Here is an 18,947-nt window from a genome sequence, read left to right as displayed (position 1 = left end):
AGCTAGAAGAAATGACCACAAATGACACACGCCCTAAAACACCTATCATCCAAGAACAACATAGGGACGAGGAGGAGAGAGAGAGAGAGAGAGAGAGAGAGAGAGAGAGAGAGAGAGAGAGAGAGAGGGAGAGAGAGAGAGGGCGGGCAGCGGAAGAGAGAGGGGCAGCAGAGGACAGAGAGAGGCGGCAGGAGGCGAGGTGGAGGAGACCTGCCAAGCGCCGATTGCGTAGCCGACGGCGTTGTTCCAGTGCACCAGCTGCTTTTGGCCGCCCTTGAGGCAGCCGTGGTGCAAGTAATCGTGGGAGGTCCACCTGCAAGGGGCAGCTCACAGACTTGTCCGAGAAGGGCCCGGGAGGCCGCGGTGCAGGTGGTGCGCGCGAGGCCCCACCCCGACATGTAGTACGAGAAAGCGATCAGGAAGGATCCGAGCGCCGGCATGCCGCTCCGCAGCAGGTAGAAGCCGAGGAATCCGGGCAGCAGCGTGAGGCCGAGCTTGAAGGCCTGATCGCGAGATGCGGGGAGATGTGGGGAGATGCGGGGAGATACGGAGAGGTAAAGGAGATGTGGGGAGATACGGGGAGATACGGGGAGGTGCGGGGAGATCTAGCTTGAAAGCCTCGTCAGGGTAGTGCGGGTCGAAGCATCCGACGTCGTGCAGCGTCTGCGTCAGCTTGGCGAAGTCCGTCCCAACGACCGACGTCGCGACCTCGCTCTCCTGCGGCCAGAGAGAGGCATGGGGAGATGTGGGGAGATGCGGGGAGATGCGGGGAGATCGCTCTCGTAGAGGGATGGAGGCTGGGTAGCTGATGGAGGCTGGGTAGCGGCGCGTGCCACGGAGGAGGAGGAATGGAGGGGGTGAGGAGGAGAGAGGCGGGGGAGAGGACTAGAGGAGGCGGGGGGTGAGGAGGAGAGAGGCGGCAGTGAGGCAGGAGAGAGGCGGCAGTGAGGAGGAGTCAGGCGGCGGCGAGAGGAGAGGCAGCACAGAGAGCCGCCAAAGACGAGGGGAGGGGGCGGCGGTGAGGCGGTCTGCGGCGGTCTGCGCATGCTGCAGCGTCGGTGTGGGGACGTCTGCTCGCGACTTCTCGAAGGGACGGTGGCCGCGCGGTGGGGTGGGTGGGTGGGTGGGTGGGTGGGGGGGGGCATGCGAGCGGCGCGGCCGGAAGGCCACGCCATCGAGGGCCCGTGCGGCCGGAAAGGCCAGGCCACCGCGTCACCCGTGCTGGCCGCTGTCTCGCCGGCATCGAGGCTCCCTCCCCGTGGGTGTGTGTGGGAGGTGTGGGGAGAGGCTCCGCAGCTAGAGGTCTGGTACTGGGGAGATGTCGGTGAGCTGCGGGGAGAGACGGGGAGAGGCATCCCGCATCTAGGCTCCCTCTTCCCTCGGGGCCTCCGGCGCGCTCTTCGACATCGCACGCATCATCTTGTGGGCTGCGGGGCGGCGGGAAGAGGGTGCGCGGGAGGCTCAGGTGCGAGAGGGAGGCGACTGGGAGGCGGGCGTGCGGCGGCGGAGAGGCGTTGGGAGGCGGCTGCGCAAAGGCGGCTGCACGGCCGGCGCTCTGGCGGCGGGCGCACCGGCGGGCGAGTGGTACATCTCGAACTGCTCGGTGGCGTCGCGGTTGTTGAAGATGCGCAGCGCCTTGGCGCCTCCCGGGTGCAGCTTCGCGAACTTCGAGACGTCGACAGCCTTGCCATACAGGTAGACTGTCAGCTGCTCGGCCTTGCCGCCTTTGAGCTCCCGCGGGTTCGCGTTGCCGCCCTTGCCCATGGTGCGAGTCGCGTGGTAGGGACCTGGTCGGCGGGGAGGAGCGCGGGCTAGGGCGAAAAGGCGGCGGCGGCGGCTAGGAGGGCGTAGGCGGCCGCGATTCCTGCACACAAACAGCGACGCTGCGAATGTTCTGTTCGCCGTGATCGGGGAAAAAGAATTTCGCAAAAGTCTTCACAATTGCGGGAAAAAAACAAAATGTGCCGAGATCATGTGCCGGAGCCAGTCGGAGCCCGCGGGCCGGAGAGCGGAGTTGAGACCGACGGCCGAAAAAATGGAGCTCGGCTAGGGTTGCGCAGCTATGAACAGGAGCGAGTTCGCGCTGCGCTAGGCTCAGACGGCGAGTTCGCGCTGCGCTAGGCTCAGTACGGCGAGTTCGCGCTCTGCACCGCTATAGCGGCTAGGCTCTCTTTTATGGAGAATTTATCTCTCGGCTGCGTTGGTAGGCCGGTCGGACCCGATTTTATTAAATTTTCAAGTTTAAGCGCAGACCTCAAGACTTGAACGCAAGCATGTTCAGGCCATCTAGAGTGCCGAACAACATCGCACCGGTTCGGTTCGCGCATCACGGCCGCGCAAACTGGCTGCACTGCGGCGCGAGGCTCAGCGGGGCGTCCGGACCACTGACTCGGGCGATGTGGTGGTCGAGCGCAGCCTTCTTGAGCTGGAGAGCCGCCGCAGTATGCGCGGTGGATGGGACGTCGGCCAAACCGCGACGCGCAAGCTGCAGGGAGGAGCTACAGCGGCTCCTCTCCTCATGCTGGTTCGCCAAACCGAGACGTTGAGGTCCTCGTACACTCATGTCGCGCCTCGAGTAAGAGCCATCACGCTGCCCAGCGCTGGACCGTCGTAAGGTCCGGCCTTAGGCCAGCTCGCAGCACTGTATGAACTCACGCTGGCGAGCACCATCCCAGGATGAGGCCTTCAAGAGCGCGCGCCAGGGACGTCCGTATGGCAAAATCGGCGTGAATTCGCTATGAAAACGCTTCCAACCCATCAAGAGCGGGCTCAGAAGAGACGATACTAACCCAGGATCACCAGGGCACCTTAGGGTATCGAAATTTTCCACCCCCCCACCCCCTCCCGCTCCCCCGGCCCGCGCCTCTCCCCCTAACTAACACACGCACCACCGCTGACACCCTCACCAGGCCTCTCCCCCCGCCTCGCCGCTCTCGCGGTGCAAGCCGACTCCTGGCGACCGTCCTGGTCAGCGGCCCTTGCCAGGACGGTCCGAGCGCCGCGCTCGCTCCGGTGAGCGAGCACTACAGTAGCACACCGCACCTGCACCGCCTGTAGTGGCACCGGCACCAGCCTCCCCAGCCCCGCCTCTCCAACGTCTCACTCGCCACCCTGCTCGCTGCCGCCCCGCCCGTCGCCACTGCCACTAATCTGCCGCTCCGCAGCCCGCTCCACCTTCCCGCCCGCAGCGCCTCCCGTGCCGACGCAGCCTAGAGACAACAGAGCTGGGTCAATATCACCGCGGGAACGCCTCCTCTCGACGTGGGACAGAGCCTCCTCCACAACGTCGAGAGAGCGACGGCCAGCGTGGCGCGGCGCAACGTCGCGCGGCAGTGGCCGCAGTGGCTCGAGGCGGGCAGCGCCGGCGACAACGAACGCGGAGCGCGCGGCGACAGCGGTGGCGAGAGCCGAGGGACGTGACTACACCCTCGAGCGCCGTGCGCGCGCAACCTCGTCAGCCAACCACGCGCCGCACCAGCGCCGCGAGCGACGCCTCGAGGCACAACGTGCAGCCGCCGCATCCCCCGCCGCCGCCGCCGCCGCCGCCGCCGCCGCCGCTGCCTCGCTCCACGGCGGCGGCGGCGCCGCCGCCGCAGACTGTAAGCACCAACAGCCGGCGGCTCGGCACGCGGCGGCCGCCTCCGGCCTGGGGGCGCGTCGGCAGCGCGGCGCGCCACCTCGCTGCTCGACACGCGCCGGACCTGTCATGCGCGGCTGCGCCACCGCTTCCTCGTGCGGCGCCGTCGCCGCCGCCACGCCGGCCGCCTGCTGTGAGCGCCGCGCTGCTCGGCCGCACCCGCCCGTGCCGGCCGCAGCTGCTCTGCCGTCAGCGCCGTCGCCGTCACGGGCCAAGCCGCCGTTGTCGCCGCAGCCACGCCCGTCGGCCTCGCTGCCGCCGGTCCAGCATGGCTGACATCGCCACTACCACGGCACCGGGCAGGGTGAGGCGCTAGAGGGTGAAGGGTGCATAGAGGCGAGGTGAGGCGGCACCTAGGGGCAGTGACCCCCGTGAGCCGGCAAGCCGACGCGCCACTACCGGGCAAGATGGAGGCCGAGCTGCGACCCTCACAGCTCTCGCGGCATGCGTCCAGAGCTCGATTCATCTGCCTCGCCGCTCGCTCGCCGCCTTTGTGGGACCTAAAGAGAGAGGTTCTGAGCCGTCGGGCGGCGCTGATGGTGGCCCGCGTGGGTGGAGCCCGCGGCAGCTAGGCCGCCTGGGCGCGGGGGGGGTGGTCCGGTGCTTCAGAGGCAGCGTGAGCGACGGGGGGGGCGAAGGATGTGAGGCGGCTCGCCTGCAGCGCCCACCTGCTGGGCCGTCTGGATCTGCGATTACGCCTCGGGAAATGCGAGATCATCCAGAAAATGTCTGCAGACCTCAAACCGATGGCCTCAAAAAGTCGTTGTCAGCCACCGATTTTCCGTGTCGCCCGACCCGCCACCTCACCGGCCCGGCGTTCGGAGGCGTAAAATCTTGGTCGGCCGTTGGGCCGGTGCCATCGGCCGCGGTCGAGTCGACCGTGCCCCGTCTTGGGCACGATGGACATGTGACCGGCTCCGGTCAAGATGTGCCCCGGCATGGCGGATGAGGCTCTCAGGTTGGGCGACGCGAGCGCCGAGAAGGTGGAGCAAGACCTCGCGTCCCACATGGGCTTGCTCGGTTGGCAGGGTTGGATTCTGCGGAACTGGGAGTTTACCTTGTGCAGGGCGTGAGCTGCCGCCGGACCCGAGGCGTGAACCATCGCCTTGGGCCCGTGAACCGGCGATATGCAGCGTGTTCTGCAGCCTTTGACGCAGGTCGCAAGAAGAGCGACTGCCACTCCCCGGGCCGGGCCCTGGCGAGCGGGCGCATGGCGCCCGACGCTCTGCCATGACCTCCGGGAGGTTGAGTGGCGACCTCGGTGAGGTTTACTTAGTTCGTTCTACGGAGTGACAGCACCTCCGGGCGGTTTTAGAACTTTGATCGTTACTCAAGCCACACAGAACACCCGCTTACTAGCCTACTTTTCAGCGTTTCCGGGCTCGCAAAACCCGGCGGGTGCAGCGGCGCAAGACCTCTCGGAGGTCGCAGGCCGACCTCGGGGAGGTCGGGGAAAAACCCCCGTTCGGCTATCTACTCGCTCCCCCGCTACTCACAGGCACTACGGCTGTCACGGGAGACTCACAGTGGCTACTGAGACTGTTCACACGTGACGTTCACACCTGGGGGACCAGGGTGTATCCGCAACTCGCGCAGATCACCCCCTCAGCGCCGACATGCCGCGGCTGTTGGTGCTGCTAGTGCCCGTTTGGGGATCACCAGTGTCCCCCAGCTAACTACCCGAGGGCGAAAGCGACGAGCGGATGGAAGACACTTGCCACCAGCGGCTTGGTCATGATGTCCGCCAGTTGGCCTTGGGTGCGGATGTGGTACATGTGTACGCGCTTGTCATCCTTAATTTGCTCCCGGAGGAAGGCAATCTTGGTTGCGACGTGCCGCATCCTCTTGGAAGAGGTATTCCCCTCGGATAGGAGGCAGGCCGACTTGTTGTCGCAGTAGACCGGCATGGGGAGACCCAGCTCATCCTTCGAGTGCTTCGCCAGGAAGTCCGGTAGGTCTTCGAGTGCGAAAGTAATGGTGTCAGAGAGAGCTAGTCCCGTTTGGACTGCCTTGGTCGCGATATCGTACTCCCCTTGCGTGCTCGAGAGAGGGGTAGTTCGGAGTCGTCCCGAGTGGAAGCTGATTAGGTCCTCGCCATGGAAGATCATGTATCCAGCCTGTGGCTTCTCACCCCCATGCGAAGCGTCAGGGAAGATCTTGGGGGTGAATCGGTTGACTTCGACCTTGGTTAATTCGGTGTGTTCGACAATATGGTCGTCCAGCTCGCCCGTGAGGTCACGTCGGTAGACAAGGGCCTTCGAACTGGTTTTAGCGAGGTACTCAACCACACCGATCGCACACTTGAAAGGTACTTTGGGCCGATCTTGGAGAGGTGGAGTCGCGAGCTAAGCAGGCGGGGCCAGAGCTCGGCCAGGAAGTTGCCACCAGCTACAAGTGGGAACCCGTCTGCGGAGACATCGATGGTGATGTTGAGCAGCGCATCATCCTGGGAGATGGCGTCGAGCGTGAACTTCTTGAGCTTGAGCACGTCCGGCATGAACCCGTACTTCCGGACAGCATGGATGGCGGGCGAGTGCATGATCTCCTTGCGAGCAGCCTCGTCGTCGCAGCACAGCGCCGTCAAGTTGTGCTGCACACTCATCGTGATGAGCATCATGACCGTGGCCTCGGTCATGGCGGTGTACTCCGCCTCGTTCTTGATGGTGATGGAGTTGCCGTCCGGCGTCTTGAGCTTGAATGGGAGCCCAACTGCCGAAGGGTTGAGGTTGAGCAGCCGGATGGAGGTCACCAGGTACTGGTGGCAGTCAATCTCTTCATCACACCCAATCTTGGGGCACTCGTGTCCGCCGCTCAGCAGGAAGTCCTTGCAGACTGCAATGCGGGCGAGGCCGATTGGCGATTGGTCGGGCAGGATCTTGTCAGCGGGCGGCTGCTTCATGACTTGGGCGAGGTTGGTGCCGTCCAGGAGGTTGCCGCTAGTGAGTACGTAGCGGAAGGCGGGCGACTGGCAGCTGATCCAGTTGTCAGGCTGCTTGGTGGAAGTGGCCAGCTCGAGCATGGTGCCAAAAGAGGAGACCTCGGCCTGGCCGTCATTGGGGATGAGCATGAGCGAGAGGTCCTTGTACGCCTCGTTCAGCACCATGCCTGTGGGGTTGCCATGCCCACGGCCAACTTTGGACGCAGTGAAGAATCGGTTCAGAAAGTTGATCCCCATGAAGCCCCTCGCACCGTACCCGCTTGAAAGCTCGGAGAGAGTCGACCAGGCGGTTGTGTCGACAGGCTCGCCGTGCACCTTCCCGACAATGAGACCCTTGGCCAGCTGCATTGCCTCCGACGCTGGAGCGAGGAGCTGCGCTGCCTTCTGGCACATCCAGCCCTCTCCAGTCTGGCCGCCCATCTCTGCTGCCGAAGCGGCCGTCGGGTCGGCAGAGTATGATATCGAACTTGCGTCCTTTATTGGGTTAAGTTTGGACGGGATCGTTGATGCAACCGTTGATGCAACCGCTGAGTGCTCAACTTTGCCGTTTGCAACCTCTGGTGCAACCGCTGAGAGCTCAACTTTGCCCTTTTCCGACGCGACCTCAGAAGGGTCGACTTGGGAAAAATTTCCCCCTTGTGGTCGAACTACTGAACGGTTGACTTTGGGGGGTTCTGCGCCCCTTGACCCAACAACTGAACGGTTGGGTTTGGGAAGGCTGGAAGCCAAGGTTTTGGGCTGGGAAGGGCTGGTTGCAGTCTTTCCCCCGCCGCCGCTACCAATCTGCGGAACTGGGAGTTTACCTTGTGCAGGGCGTGAGCTGCCGCCGGACCCGAGGCGTGAACCATCGCCTTGGGCCCGTGAACCGGCGATATGCAGCGTGTTCTGCAGCCTTTGACGCAGGTCGCAAGAAGAGCGACTGCCACTCCCCGGGCCGGGCCCTGGCGAGCGGGCGCATGGCGCCCGACGCTCTGCCATGACCTCCGGGAGGTTGAGTGGCGACCTCGGTGAGGTTTACTTAGTTCGTTCTACGGAGTGACAGCACCTCCGGGCGGTTTTAGAACTTTGATCGTTACTCAAGCCACACAGAACACCCGCTTACTAGCCTACTTTTCAGCGTTTCCGGGCTCGCAAAACCCGGCGGGTGCAGCGGCGCAAGACCTCTCGGAGGTCGCAGGCCGACCTCGGGGAGGTCGGGGAAAAACCCCCGTTCGGCTATCTACTCGCTCCCCCGCTACTCACAGGCACTACGGCTGTTACGGGAGACTCACAGTGGCTACTGAGACTGTTCACACGTGACGTTCACACCTGGGGGACCAGGGTGTATCCGCAACTCGCGCAGGGATTTGGGTTCTTTGTGATGCGCCAACTTCAACTTCCGGAACGACTCAACAGGGCCCAAAGACGGGGGAGCGACCGGCCTAGCGTTGGCTCGCCAAAGTCTTTCTTCTCGATGGCGCTGGGTCCGCTCACTGGGGCGGGCGTGGGTGTGCGTGTTTTGTAGAGAAGCAAAAACGCACGTCGTCCGGGTTCTGTCGTGTGTCGAGCGTGCGGGCGGGGAGGGCCCCGAGGGGCGAGGGCGAGGCGCTGTGAGAGCCTGTGGCGAGAGCTAAGATAGAGCAGTGGCCAGTGCGAGAGTTACACACGACACACACGACACGACAGGGACACAGACACAGACACAGACACAGACGCACACACACACTGCGCTCCCCTCAGCTCCCGCGAGAGGTAGGGAGACGCGAGCCCGACGGAGTCCGGTGGGGGGGGCCCACGCAGCCAGCCCCTGCGTTGCAAAGGTTGGTGCTGAGCCGCCGCCGCCGCTCGCTCTCGAAAAGCGTCGCGCTGCTGCCCGTTCCCGGAGCGACGAGCGCGAGTTTGGTGGCCAGGGCCTCGCCTGAAAGGGGGGGGGGGGGGGAGAAGTGAGGACAAACCGAGCGGGTGGGGCTGCCGGGAAGGTGGTGGGCTACGAGCGAGTAGCGGGAAGACCGTCGATACTCCGGCGGAAGAGTGCTCCCCCGCCGCCCCCTGGGTCACCCCGAGTGACCTCGCAGCCCACGCCGTGAGGCGCTGCTGTCAGGGGAATGATGGGGGCGCGCAAAGCCGCTCGGAAGAGACGGCCAGGAGCCAAGGTGCGGCCGGAGCGCGGCGAAAGACCGAGGGGAAGTGGCCGCCGCATACAGCCTCCGGCGGGCCTCCGGCGGACGCCTGCGGCGTGGCGCTGCGCGCGACCGGCCCCTTCTCGGTGCGCTGCAGGACGATCTTGCTCAAACGTGCGCCTGCCGGGTCGGGGCGGTCACGGGACCGGCTGAAATTGCGGCCGCAGCTGCTTGGGGGGGTGAGGATGGCCGGGCTTGAACGGCTTCTCGCGAGGTACTCGCGTCCTGACGCAGCAGCGATTTCGCGGGCTCTAATTTTTCGCGGCCTTCACCGAGCGCCTGGGACCGGCGACGGAAATTTCTTTTCTTCGCGCCCCCGCGCCCGCGCCGAGCCAAAGGAGCTCACCGCCGGGGTGGGCGCCTGGCGGCGCCGCTGCGCAAAAATCGAAGTCGCCAAACTAAGAAACTTCGGTTCCCCTCGCCCGCCTTCGCTCATTAAGGGTCTCCCACGGGGTCAGCTCCGCCTCAGCGTGCGCAGCCGCCGCCTTGCCAACCCCTTGCTCGCCGTCAGCTCGTCCTCCAGCTGCTGCGCTAACTTCACCAAACGCACCCTGCACTGTCGCGTCGAGCGCCTTGATCTTTGGCACAGCTGCGCCTCCTTGTCGCTCTGGTTAGTCACGGTGACGTCGGGCTTGGAGAGGAAGGCGTGCGCCTGCTGCCGTGCGGCGTCTGGTCCGCCCAATTGTCGACCAGTGCCGTGGTGTAGAGCGTGGCCTGCGAGGCGGCGTTCTGGATGCAAACGATGTGGTGCCGCTCGTTCTTGGTGCCCACCGCCGGCTTGAGGCCGTCAGGCGTCGCGTACTGCATGGACATCCACGACTCAAACTGGGTCCAAAAGCGCGACACGTACGACAGGTCGAGGAGGATCAGAACAGTGGTGCCGAGGTAGAGACGGTTCACCTCCTTCAGCATCCTCTTGAAGGCGGCCGCGTCCTCTGCGCTGCGCGAGCCCTTGGGGAGGTCCTGTGGCATGCAGGCCGAGTCGATCCAGACGCGCTCAATCTTCTGGCCGTCGGGCGAGTTGAGGAAGCCCTGGAGCGCCTTGAGCTGCTCGCCGTCGGGGTCCGGATCGTCCGGCTGCATCCAGCGGTGCGAGACCGCCAGGGTCGTCGATGTGGGAGCCCTTCACCACATCGGCGTAGTTGAGCGCAACTTCGACGAGCGGCTCTCCGGTGGTGAACTTGTCACGTATCTCCTGGTAGAATGGCAGACTGTTGCCGGGAAACTGGCGCACAAAGTCAGCGCTCAGCATGAAGAAGGTGCAAGAACAGGTCCCATCGTCGAGCTTGGACCTTGGACGCGTCCGCCTCAAGAGGCATCTGCTCGGTGGCGAGGCACTTCAGGTAACGCAACAGGTCCATCCATCACTCGCACTGCGGTACGATAATTTTCCGTGCTTAATCCGCAGGGTCTTTGGTGCTCGCCTTGTCGGACGCGACGCGCAACAGGACTGGGAGAGCCTAGAGCGGCGCCCCCTTTCCCCTCGATCAAAGCCAGCGCCCCCTTTCCCCTCGATAGTCCGATTGTACATAATTTAGTTGGTGTGATTCTTTCGCTCGATCCTTGAGAGACAGGGGTGTGCTGTTTTGCCTCCCCCTATTCTCCGCGATTGTAGTTTCGCGTGTTTTTTCTTAGTGTCCCAATCGTTGGTCTGTGTTTCGCCTCCTTTGAGAGACAGGCTTGCTTCGGTTAAGTCCCCTCGTTTGGGCGTGCTATCCATGAGAGTCAGGCAACAGTCGAAATGTGGGGTTCGGGTTTACACTCCAAGCTCCAACAAGGGGTATATTGAGGACCACTTCGCGCCCACTTCGCTCTTCGACCCAAGCAGCACACTCAAGCCGACACGCTGCTCGTGGTCATGCCGCCGCCCTTCCCTTTGCTCGCCGGCGCACCACAGAGCGGCTTGAGCCCTGGCAGAATGTGGCCACCGTACTCCTCGTTGATAAGTTCAGCAAAGGCGGTGTACCTGCAGGCGGGCGCGGCTGGGTGCAAAAGCGGTGGGAGGATGTCGACGAGGCCCACGCGACGCGCGCCAAGCAGAGAGTCCCGTGATGAAGCCAAACACGCCGTGGCGACGGTAGCAACGAGAGTGCGGGCGATTGCGGTGCCAACGGTGGCGGCGGCGGCGGCCGCGCTACTGGGCCAGCCCTCACTGCCTCCGCGCTCGAGCGGGAGATGAAAGCGCACGGCGTCAACAAGCTATACTTTGCGCTCGACCCCGAGTATGTGCCGCACATCTCGCCGTCCGACATCGCGCCGCAGGATGTGCTGCATCTCTTCCCAGACGGCCTCTTGCGGTCGGAGTGCGCGTGGCTCCTTTGCGTTTTGGGGAAGCTGGGACTTCGCTTGGAGCTGGTAAACAAGGCCATCGCTGCCTACTCCCACTTCCCGCCCGACGTGCGCGTTCCTGCGATTCGCAAGAACATCCTCGAGTGCAATGTCGGCGGCACTCCGAAGTCGGAGAGCGTCCTCCGCATGAGCGGGTCGCAGACAATGCACTTCACCCTTCACAGGCAACTAGCTCGCGTAGCTCGCGTAGCTCGCGTAGCTCGCGTAGCTCGCGTAGCTCGCGTAGCTCGCGTAGCTCGTCGCCGCGAGAGGTGACGTGAGCCACTCCCCTCCCCCCGGTGCGAAGCGGCGCGATCCTCAACCCGCTGCTCGACGAGACGATGCGATCGCACCCAGCTTGGCGGAGCTGGCTATGTCTCGTTGAGCTCTTCGCGATCGTGGTCCAGTTTTCTCTGACGTTGAGCGACATCGAGCGTATCGATGACCTCGTCCTCGAGCACTCTGCCCTTTTCGACGCCGTGCCCGAGTACAATGGATTGAAGCGGCCGAAGCACCACTTCCTGTCCCACCTCGCGACTGACATATGGCGCTATGGACCGCCCCGCGGCTACTGGTGCTTTGGCTTCGAGGGCTTCAACAAGGTGATCAAACTGGGAGCGGAGCGGTCGAACTTTAAGAACGAGACGGTGAGCATAATGCAGTACTGGTCTATGCGCTCCGCGTGCGCTCTGCAGTCATAGGAGAGAGCTGCTAGAAAGCTGCATGGGGGGAAGGCTCATGCTGCTGCTCGTCAAGAAGCTGGACGCCGAGTCCGAGACGGCGCTCGGGCGACACCGGGGAGGCGCCCGACCCCTCACACACGCGCATCGCCCCCTCGGCCCTGTATACACCCGAGCCGGCGACGAAGGCGATGTAGTACGGGCCGACACCCGCTCCCGCCGCCCGTCTCGCAGCTCCACCCCGCTTGGCGCCGCCGAGAAGCTGCTCGCCGAGTCCGAGATGGCGCCCGGGCGACACCGGGGAGGCGCCCGACCCCTCACACACGCGCATCGCCCCCGCGGGCCTGAAGCCGCTCTAGGTCCCGCCGCCACCTCATTTTTAGGCGCAGCTGCTGCGGCTCGTCGCCCGCCGCCCAGTCGCCGCTCCCCTCGCCCGCACGCGGCGCGCGGGCTCAGGTGTCGCGACGCAGCCGGCGGCGTCTCTCGGCGGCGTCTCTGCGGCGTGCGGCGCCGTGGTAGGTCGCCGGCGGCCATCAACCAGAGCCCCGTCGCTCTCCCGGCCGTGACCCGAGCCTCGGTCGAGTATATAGGCCCGCGCCGAGCGGCGATGCTAGGTCCACCGCCGCGAGCCGCGCGGCGGCAGTCGCTGCGCAGCCGGCGGCGTCTCTCGGCGGCGTCTCTGCGGCGTGCGGCGCCGTGGTAGGTCGCCGGCGGCCGTCCGTCGCTCTCCCGGCCGTGACCCGAGTCTCGGTCGAGTATATAGGCCCGCGCCGAGCGGCGATGCTAGGTCCACCGCCACGAGCCGCGCGGCGGCGGTCGCTGCGCAGCCGGCGGTGGCTCTCGGCAGCGTCTCTGCGGCGTGCGGCGCCGTGGTAGGTCGCCGGCGGCCGTCTACCAGCCCCGTCGCTCTCCCGGCCGTGACCCGAGTCTCGGTCGAATATATAGGCGGCGCCGAGCGGCAAGCTGGGTCCACAGCCACGAGCCGCGCGGCGGCAGTCGCTGCGCAGCCGGCGGCGTCTCTCGGCGGCGTCTCTGCGGCGTGCGGCGCCGTGGTAGGTCGCCGGCGGCCGTCCGTCGCTCTCCCGGCCGTGACCCGAGTCTCGGTCGAGTATATAGGCCCGCGCCGAGCGGCGATGCTAGGTCCACCGCCACGAGCCGCGCGGCGGCGGTCGCTGCGCAGCCGGCGGTGGCTCTCGGCAGCGTCTCTGCGGCGTGCGGCGCCGTGGTAGGTCGCCGGCGGCCGTCAACCAGCCCCGTCGCTCCTCCCGTGACCCGAGTCGCCACGCCCTCGCCGCCACCGCCGCCACCCTCGCGCCGCCGCCGCCGCCGCCGCCGCCATTGCTTCCGCCGTCGCTGCCTTGCCGCCACCCTGGCTGCCGCCGCCCTCGCCGTCGCCGCCCTCCCCGCCGCCGCGGCCCGAGATGAGCTGAGATGGCCCGAGATGGCCCGAGATGAGCCGAGATCAGTCGAGATGAACCGAGATGAGCCGAGATGCGCCGAGATGTGTTGTGCGCTAACCTGCCGAGCAGTTTTGCTGCTGGCCATCCCACCGGTTTACGAGGAGCTCGTAGCACGGCTCGTAGTTGGGCAGGCGCAGGAGCGCACTCTTTTGATTCGTCCGTGTGTGTTGTTGCTTTAGAATGGGTTTTTGAAGAGCCTCTCGCGTTTGTTTAAAGCCGCATTTTGCTGCGCCGGGTCGTAACCAGGCTAGTTACAAGGGTAGTTTACCAGCTTCGAGCTCGTAGGTCCTACGAGGTCGGACCTACGAGCTTGAGGGCCCGTAACTACCCCCCGTTACCATGCTCGTAGTTTTGCTGTGTGATGAAAGATTAGAACTGCCCGGGAAATAAGAAAAACATCCGAGCACTGCCGCCCAGCCCGAGCCGGTGGCAGGTTGGCGGACAGAACACGATGATCCTCAACCTCACTCCTGGTACGCAGTCGTCTGGGTTCGCTGCCGAGAAAGCGGACCTCGGCGCACCCGCAGCCTCCGAGGCGGCCGCCCTCGAGCGGGACCGCCTCGAGCGCCGCCTCCGTGCGGCAGGTTGCTCAGCCTCTCTCCGCCTGCCTCTCTTGCCCTCTCGCAGTCTTGCACTGCTCCCTGCCTCAGAGATCTCCGCCCTCGCGTCACCGGTCAGGTACTCAGCGCGAGCACTTTGACTCGTCGCTCCGGCAGCGAGTGGAGGCGGCCGCGACACCGCCGCCCTCCGCCGGAGGCGCTCGTCCCTTCTACTCGCGCGCGCACGACACGCGGACCGGCGTCGCCGCCGGCGCTGCGGCGCGGGCTGCGGCGCTCTCCCTTAGATGCGCCCAAACCCTCGCCGTCCGCTGTCCGCAAACCGTGCACACGCCCTGCAGCTACACTGTACTGCAGTCGGTGTGCTCCTTCTGTGTACTCCTGCGAGGCTCCGAACACGGAGAGCGCGCTGCTCCATCCACACCCTTACCGCCTGGTGTCCAGTCGCTGGCAAGACTGTGTCTTCACCTCTCTACCTAGCCAACTCCGTGACTATTCCTCGCCTCTCGACCATCCTGCCTGACTGTTCTCGACCTTCCTGCCTGACTATTCTTCGCCTCTCAGCATTCCCTACCTCACCGCAGGTGCGGGCCGAGTGGGCGGCGTCTGAGCGGCAGGCAGCCTCCGCCCCTACCGCGCCGCTGTCCAGCCCGGGGCCAGACTGCTCTTCGCCACCTCTCTCTAGGCGGCGAGGGGCCGGCGGCTCGACGAGGAGCGAACCACTGCCTGCTCCCTCCTAGACACTTCCTAGACACTTCCTAGACACTTCCTAGACACTTCCTAGACACTGCCTGCTCCCTCATGCACTCCGTACACATGCACTCCGTACACATGCACCGCGAGGCACTCCCACGACACTTCCTCGACACTCCCACGACACTCGCACGACACTCCCTCGACACTTCTCCGCAGCGCGATGCCGTGCTGACACGGCACGCTGCCGTACTCCCCGCCCTCACCCTGAGGTGCTCCACGCCACGCAGGAGCGGGCGTGTCGGCGGGAAAAGCTCGCGGCGGCGCAGGCGACCGGCCTCGACGCGGCCGCCACCGCCGAGCGCGAGCGCCAGCAGGCCGAGACAGAGGAGGCGCGGCGGGCAGAGGCAAGCCCTCCTAGAAGGAGGAGGAGGAGGAGGAGGAGGAGGCATTGTGCCCGGTGGGGGAGGGGGGGCGGGGGGGGGGGAGGGAGGGCGTATGCGCCGCCAAAGCACCTCACCGTCCATGGCGACGTGCCCCGTCCTGCAGGCGAGGCGGAGCGAGGCGCTGGCGTCGATCCGCGCGCGCGAGGAGGAGCGGGATCGCACGAGGGCGCGCACGCCTAGAAGAAGAGAAACAGCCCTCGCCCAACGAGCACGCGAGAGGACATTTGCAGCAGACTGCGGCCGTACATGCCCCTGTACCCGTCTCTCTCGTAGCCGCGCGGTGGTCTGACGACTCTGCACAAGCCCGTCTCCCCCAGCCTTGCCGTGCTCCACACCGCAGGCGCACAAGGCGGTGACGATGGAGCGGTACGCGGCGGGCAGGCTCGCCCAGCTGCGCAACGAGGCGAGATCGGCTCTGTCCCCCTCCCCTCCCCTCCCTCTCCCTCTCCCTCTCCCTCTCCCTCTCCCTCTCCCTCTCCCTCTCCCTCTCCGTCCCTCTCTCCCACCCCCCCTCTCCACCCCGCGCCGCCGCCTCTCACCCATTCACAAACGCCGCCGCGCAGGCGGCGCAGCGGCGCCGCCCGCTGCCGCCGCTCTGCGCATGCGGACTGGACGCGCTCAAACGGCCGCAGCAACCAAAGGAGAAGAGAGCACGCCCGGGGTGAGGAGGGGGGGCAGAGCGCTGTGAGTAGGCGCTCGACGACCACGTCAACAAGTGCGCCGTCAACTGCATCTTTTACCAGAACCCGGCCGCGTACAACCGCGCCGTCTCCGGCCTCTTTGTGCGCGCCATCAACCTCTCGTAAGCGCGCCCTGGGGCTGTCGTGGGCGGTGGACGCGGCGAGAGGGCGTCCGAGCCTCGGGCGTGCTGGCCGCGGATCGTTGCGCGCCCCTACTTTTTCAAGGCCGGGTGAGTGTCGCACGCGCGTGCATTGAATCGCGGGCTTCCGGGGGGGGGCTTGGTGAGAGAGAGTGAGAAAGATAGGGACAGCGCTTTCGGTGGCATGCAGCTCTTTGCGTCAGAAGCCTGGAGAGCAGCTCCTCGGCTGCTCACACGCTCTGCACAGTTGACACAGCCTACTGTGCGGCTGCCACAGCTGTCACAGCGATGGGCTCGCCCTCACTGGCCCTCAGTCACTTGTGCTGCGGCTTGTGTGAGCGACACTGCTCGGCGACTGCCGGCACACTGTGAGACCATGGGTGTGAGGTTAAACCACGCTACCAGCGCTTGTTCACATCGGCCCCGAGGTCAGATCCTTCTACTCTGTTGATGACAAGACTTGTCTACTGGCTGGAGCCGAGCAGGAGGGCCCAGCGCACAACCCCAGGTCAACTCTCAGGGTCCACACCCCGTACGGTACCCTCTACGCCTCGTGTGGAGCCTCGTCCTCGCACCTCGGGCTCAGGGTCAGGCTGCAATTGTCTCGCTGAAACTCTCGGCCCCCACAGCGGACCCGCCACGACGCACGAGACTGAGACCATGTTCGTGCTATCGTGCAGCAGGCCTTGAGCAGTTGAGGTTCATTGAGGTTGGTGGTTGCGGCTTGCGCGATGCGCAAGACGAGGGGGGGAAGCAGAAGGTCAGACCCATCATGCGGCAGGCGCCGGCAACCGGTTCGGGCCTAGGCCTAGGCCGCTTGCTCCAACGCCTCGGTGACTACACTGGCGCGCTGGCGCGGAGGTTGCCCTCCGTCGCGCGCTCGAGATCAGGGAGACTCTTGGCCCTGAGCACTTGTTGGTAGCAAAGTCGCTATACAACCTCGGGCGGCTGCTGCAGGACAGGGGCGAGCAAGGCGCCGCCAGTGACTTACTCAAACGCTCGTTCAACATCCGCTTGGCGCGCTTCTAGTGCCTGATCGCGGTGAGAGATCACGCGACCAACGCCTCACAACTCACTTGCGACATGGGTCCGAATTTGCGCCGCCGGCGCGCGTAGGTTTCTGAGTTGTGTTCTGTCAGCGTTTTTTCTTCTCGGACGTAAAAGCAGTCTAGACCTCCCAACTACCGCACCTCTATCTCGCCAAACGCCAGCGTTTTCTTCTTGCCGGGGAGAATGACAGTCACGTAGCGGTGCCTGGTGGGGGGGGGGGGGGCTTGCTTCCCATCGTCACGGGAACTAGTCGGGATTGAGGTGTGGCGGTGGGAAGGGTGGCAGACGCGCTTGGACTTGGCAGCGTCGCACGGCGCCGTGACTGGCCCCTTCTTGATTTTTGACCAGGCGAATGGTCCGCCGCACTTCACCGCCTTTTGTCCAGCCTTCTTGCCGACCCAGATCTCGAAGCCTTTGAGATACTGCTTCGCCTTGGAAGGCTTGTTCTTGGTATCCGGGGTGACGGTCACGGAGCTGATGGGCTGCTGATTCTCCGTCGTGACCTATGGCGTCGCAACGGTGAACTGTAATGGCCACGAGAAGGGGGCACGGCGGCAGGGCAAGAAACGTTGGGCGGCCTTGGCGGAGAACCACGGGCTGGTCTGCTTCTTGCTCTTGCCAAAAGTCTTGCTTTTGCCGTCGGTCACCTTGGCCAAGAACTACAAGCACGAGCCGAGGTGAGTGACACACACATGGTATCGGACGCTGCATATGGAGCGGGGGGGCGGGTGTGCACCTGCCAGGCGAAAGCAGTAGAGCCCGCCGACATTCGCGGCTTGCTTAGCGAAAGTGGACCCGCTAGAGGCGATGGGAGGGGCGATGGGAGGGGTGGCGATGGGGGCGGCGGGGGCGGCGGTGGAGACGGCGACGGCTCTGGAGACGGCGAGGGCGAGGCCGACGGCGGCGACGGTACCTTACAGACGCATTGGTTCCAATTGGCATCACAGGTGGTTGCAACGTTGTCCGTCCGGTTAAAATACAGAAGCCGTGCGTGTCCATTTGACAATACGCCGTGCACATTGCATTTTGGGTGTGCATTTGGTCCTGTGTAAAAGTCTTGCGTTGGCTTCCCCAAACCCAGCGACCTCATTGCATGGCAGCACGTAACATAATCCGATGGTTGATCGCTTACAGCACAGGTTCCATTGGACCGTAACTCCCACACAGACAGGGGCGGCTCTGGAGACGGCGACGGCTCCGGAGACGGCGACGGCTCTGGAGACGGCGACGGCTCTGGAGACGGTGAACCGCACCAGCAACTGTATTCATAGTGAGGTGTCCATGCGTAAGCCAAGCAGTGCGCCTCATCAGAAAGTTTCTCTGTTGGTACGCACTCTTCGCCCCCTGAACTCCACAAGGCACAGCCTGAACAATTGTTTCGTTGACATAAGTTTGAAGACATCGGCGGAAAGGGCGCTGAACAACTGATCGGTGGTGAGCGCTGGGGCTGGCAACCCGAGTTGGCCGTTGCAGCATATCCTGCATTGCATTGGAAAGTCAAAGTGTACTGGACCGCTGCTCCCCAAGCCCCTCCCGTTGGACTGTTGGTATTGCACCAGGGTTGGCTTTCTCCGCAAATGCCTACAGTGAGTGTGCCGGTCTGAACTTCAGTCAAGACATTCCTGTTGTTCACCGCGCTGCAAGTCTCGTACTCCGCCCCACAATGCTGTGTGACGTCATTTAAGATTGGTGCGCCAACGGTACAGTGCTGGAAGCAACCTACGTTATTGCCACAAAAGCCCATGTCCTGATCGTTCACAGAAAGACCGACTCTTTGGTTGTAGCCTCCGTTGCTCAGGTAGCCCCGTGCCCCTGCTGTGAGAGTTGCCGATGAGACTTGGCTCGGGTTTTGAAATGTGAAGCTTGTTGCGACAGGCCCGTGCCAAGCGGCCATGTTCGAACATCTCTGACTTCCGTCTGTCCAATTGACGGTGGTGCTCCAAACCGCCGATGAAGCACCCCGCGGGAAGAAGAAGAGGATCACAATGCTATCTCGGGGAGCACGGTTGTTGGCGAGCATATGCCCGGAGCGAGCTGCGTGGCTGCGGCCCTTCTTGATCTGCTGCCCATGCAGCAGCCCGCGGCACGCCGCGAGTAGCAGCGCCACCGCTACCGCCTCGAGATGCCAGCCACGGCGGTTGCACTCGTCGACGTCGGCCTGGCTCTGGGACGCCCCGAT

General features: G+C 64.7%; 3 protein-coding genes across 3 annotated transcripts in view; 2 read left to right on the top strand and 1 right to left on the bottom strand.

The window, feature by feature from the left end:
• EMIHUDRAFT_216445 (hypothetical protein) overlaps positions 1–1,764 on the bottom strand; it is a gene marked incomplete at both ends in the record, with an annotated part of 3,178 nt that extends 1,414 nt beyond the window's left edge. Inside the window, 5 exons of the mRNA XM_005762199.1 lie at positions 211–313; positions 397–503; positions 652–717; positions 1,209–1,252; positions 1,572–1,764. Of these exons, the coding sequence (XP_005762256.1) occupies positions 211–313; positions 397–503; positions 652–717; positions 1,209–1,252; positions 1,572–1,764 (513 nt within the window). The remainder of the gene's footprint in view (positions 1–210; positions 314–396; positions 504–651; positions 718–1,208; positions 1,253–1,571) is intronic.
• A 9,145-nt stretch (positions 1,765–10,909) lies between these two features.
• Positions 10,910–15,704, top strand: EMIHUDRAFT_105552 (hypothetical protein; the record flags this gene model as incomplete). Its single annotated transcript, XM_005762198.1, has 6 exons — positions 10,910–11,217; positions 11,370–11,709; positions 13,636–13,786; positions 13,881–14,119; positions 15,239–15,250; positions 15,591–15,704. 6 exons carry the CDS (start codon positions 10,910–10,912, stop codon positions 15,702–15,704), a joined length of 1,164 nt encoding a protein of 387 aa, XP_005762255.1.
• A 786-nt stretch (positions 15,705–16,490) lies between these two features.
• Positions 16,491–16,747, top strand: EMIHUDRAFT_216440 (hypothetical protein; the record flags this gene model as incomplete). The annotated part of the gene is made up of 2 exons (XM_005762197.1): positions 16,491–16,579; positions 16,609–16,747. 2 exons carry the CDS (start codon positions 16,491–16,493, stop codon positions 16,745–16,747), a joined length of 228 nt encoding a protein of 75 aa, XP_005762254.1.
• Between the last annotated feature and the right edge of the window lie 2,200 nt (positions 16,748–18,947).

The sequence above is a fragment of the Emiliania huxleyi genome (genome assembly GCF_000372725.1).
Source record: "Emiliania huxleyi CCMP1516 unplaced genomic scaffold EMIHUscaffold_69, whole genome shotgun sequence".
Taxonomy (NCBI): Eukaryota; Haptophyta; order Isochrysidales; family Noelaerhabdaceae; genus Emiliania; species Emiliania huxleyi.
This window is presented reverse-complemented; position numbering and strand designations above follow the sequence as displayed.